Source organism: Anneissia japonica, unplaced genomic scaffold (assembly GCF_011630105.1).
Source record: "Anneissia japonica isolate Jap-2015-1 unplaced genomic scaffold, ASM1163010v1 scaffold643_len365518_cov145, whole genome shotgun sequence".
NCBI lineage: Eukaryota > Metazoa > Echinodermata > Crinoidea > Comatulida > Comatulidae > Anneissia > Anneissia japonica.
Genome location: NW_022720534.1, coordinates 77,655 through 79,769, shown reverse-complemented (window position 1 = coordinate 79,769; position 2,115 = coordinate 77,655). Strand labels below are relative to the sequence as shown.

General features: G+C 46.5%; 1 protein-coding gene across 1 annotated transcript; it reads left to right on the top strand.

Annotated features, from left to right (window-relative positions):
* The first annotated feature begins 280 nt into the window (after positions 1-280).
* On the top strand, positions 281-973 carry LOC117111372 (transcription initiation factor TFIID subunit 11-like). Its single transcript, XM_033254285.1, has 2 exons — positions 281-691; positions 740-973. Exons 1-2 carry the CDS (start codon positions 281-283, stop codon positions 971-973), a joined length of 645 nt encoding a protein of 214 aa, XP_033110176.1.
* Positions 974-2,115: the final 1,142 nt, after the last annotated feature.

Genomic DNA, 2,115 nt, shown 5'->3' with positions numbered 1-2,115 from the left:
TTCAGAAATGAGGGCGTGCTAGTTATTTTATATCTTCGAAACCACAGTGACGAAGGTTGGCGGCCGCAACCACCGCCGCATCGGCAGCGACTGGACGTGGTACAAAACGTTGGGGTTGCCGGTGGTCGATGCAACGATCATGGTAGACGTTCTGTCGGGCGCGGTCGTTTACCCGCTGTCCTCGGAGTACGTGGTGTATCCTTTCGTTTTGGCGGCTGTACTATCGAGATACAAATCGATAGGAAACGTGTGGAAGGCGGCGACCATCACCAGCGTCGCGATGGCAACTGTTGATCTGATACGTAACGTTTTAATCTACCGGCTCGGTCTGTGCGTTTTTGACGGTAGGGATCTATTTGACTGCAACTCGATGAATTCCTGCTACGAGAATCTTCTCGATCTCAGCGCTACCAAGATCGACGCAACCGATTGTCCGACAAACAAACTCGGAAAGCACTGGGCCACGGCTTTTACCGTCGCGCATTCCGTGAGGTTTGCCACAATCGTACTGCTGCAAAACTTCATGCTCTCCAGGTCGACATCGGCCCAATCTGCAAAACGCAACTCGAATGCGGACGACGACGACGACGATGACGACGAACGTGTGAAAGAAAGCCGACGCGGTGGTGGTGGTGGTGGTGGTGAAGACGACGACGACGACGAAGATGATTTGTTTGTTAGAGGACGAGATGTTTGAAGTGTGTTGTTGTTGTTGTTTATTTTATTTATTTTCTTTCAGATAATTCATAAGCCAAAGAAATTTAAAGAAAACGTCGACTCTTCTAAATCAGAAGACGAGTCTTCGGACGATGAAAAAAACACGGTACATGAGACCTCGGACGAACAGAGCTCGGATGAAGAGATCTCGGACGAAGGCTACTCGGTCGGTGATTCCGCGGACAATGAGGTGTCATCCGATACGGACACTGTTATAGTGGACGATGACTGGTTGAAAAGAAATAATCTTATGTAGCTATAGAATATATTTTGTTTGTTGGAAGAAATAAATTTATAAAACAAAAACAAAATTGTGTGTATGTGTGTGTTTTTTTTTCTTTTTGAATATGTGAACTAATCTACGAGAACAGGAAGATCATCCGAACACGAAATCCTGCATATCCGGCCCGTGCAAGGGGATGGGAAAGGGGGGGGGGAGCTGGCTGGCTGGCATCGATCGAACGAAGACAGGGTGGACTTGGTGGGTGAGCTAGGTTCCGTGACTTTTGGACCTCGCAAAGGTGAAAAGAAAAATTTACAAATTGATTTGAGATATAAGGACGACACTTTTTGGGGCCAGTGTTGAAGGATAGGACCTTGCGAAGCCAACCGAGAACCCCGAATTCCGAGCCTTTCGCTTCACGAAGGCGAGAGGAAACCGGGTTTTCAAGTCGGAATTCGTGCACCCCTATCTCTTAACGTTGGGAATGAATCGAACGAAGCCCAGGTGGGCTTCGTGGGTGGGCTAGGTTCCGTGACTTTTTGACCTCGCAGAGATGAAAAAAAAAATTTACAAATTGATTTGAGATATGGTGGACGACACTTTTTGGGGCCAGTGTTGAAGGATAGGACCCTTCGAAGCCAACCGAGAAACCCGAATTCCGAGCCTTTCGTTTCACGAAGACGAGAGCAAACCGAGTTTTTCTAAGTCGGCCTCTCGGAATTCGGGTTTCTCGGTTGGCTTCGCAGTGTCCTATCCTTCAACACAGGCCCCAAAAAGTGTCGTCCTTATATCTCAAATCAATTTGTAAAAAATTTTTTTTTGAACTTTGCGAGGTCCAAAAATCACGGAACCTAGTCCATCCACGAAGCTCACCCTATCTTCGTTCGATCTCATAACGTTGAGAGATAGGTGAGCAGTGTCCTATCCTTTAACACTGGCCCCAAAAAGTGTCGTCCTCATATCTCAAATCAATTTGTAAAAAATTTTTTTTTGAACTTTGCGAGGTCCAAAAGTCACGGAACCTAGCCCATCCACGAAGCTCACCCTGTCTTCGTTCGATCTCATAACGTTAAGAGATAGGTGAGCAGTGTCCTATCCTTCAACACAGGCCCCAAAAAGTGTCGTCCTCATATCTCAAATCAATTTGTAAAAAATTTTTTTTTAACTTTGCGAGG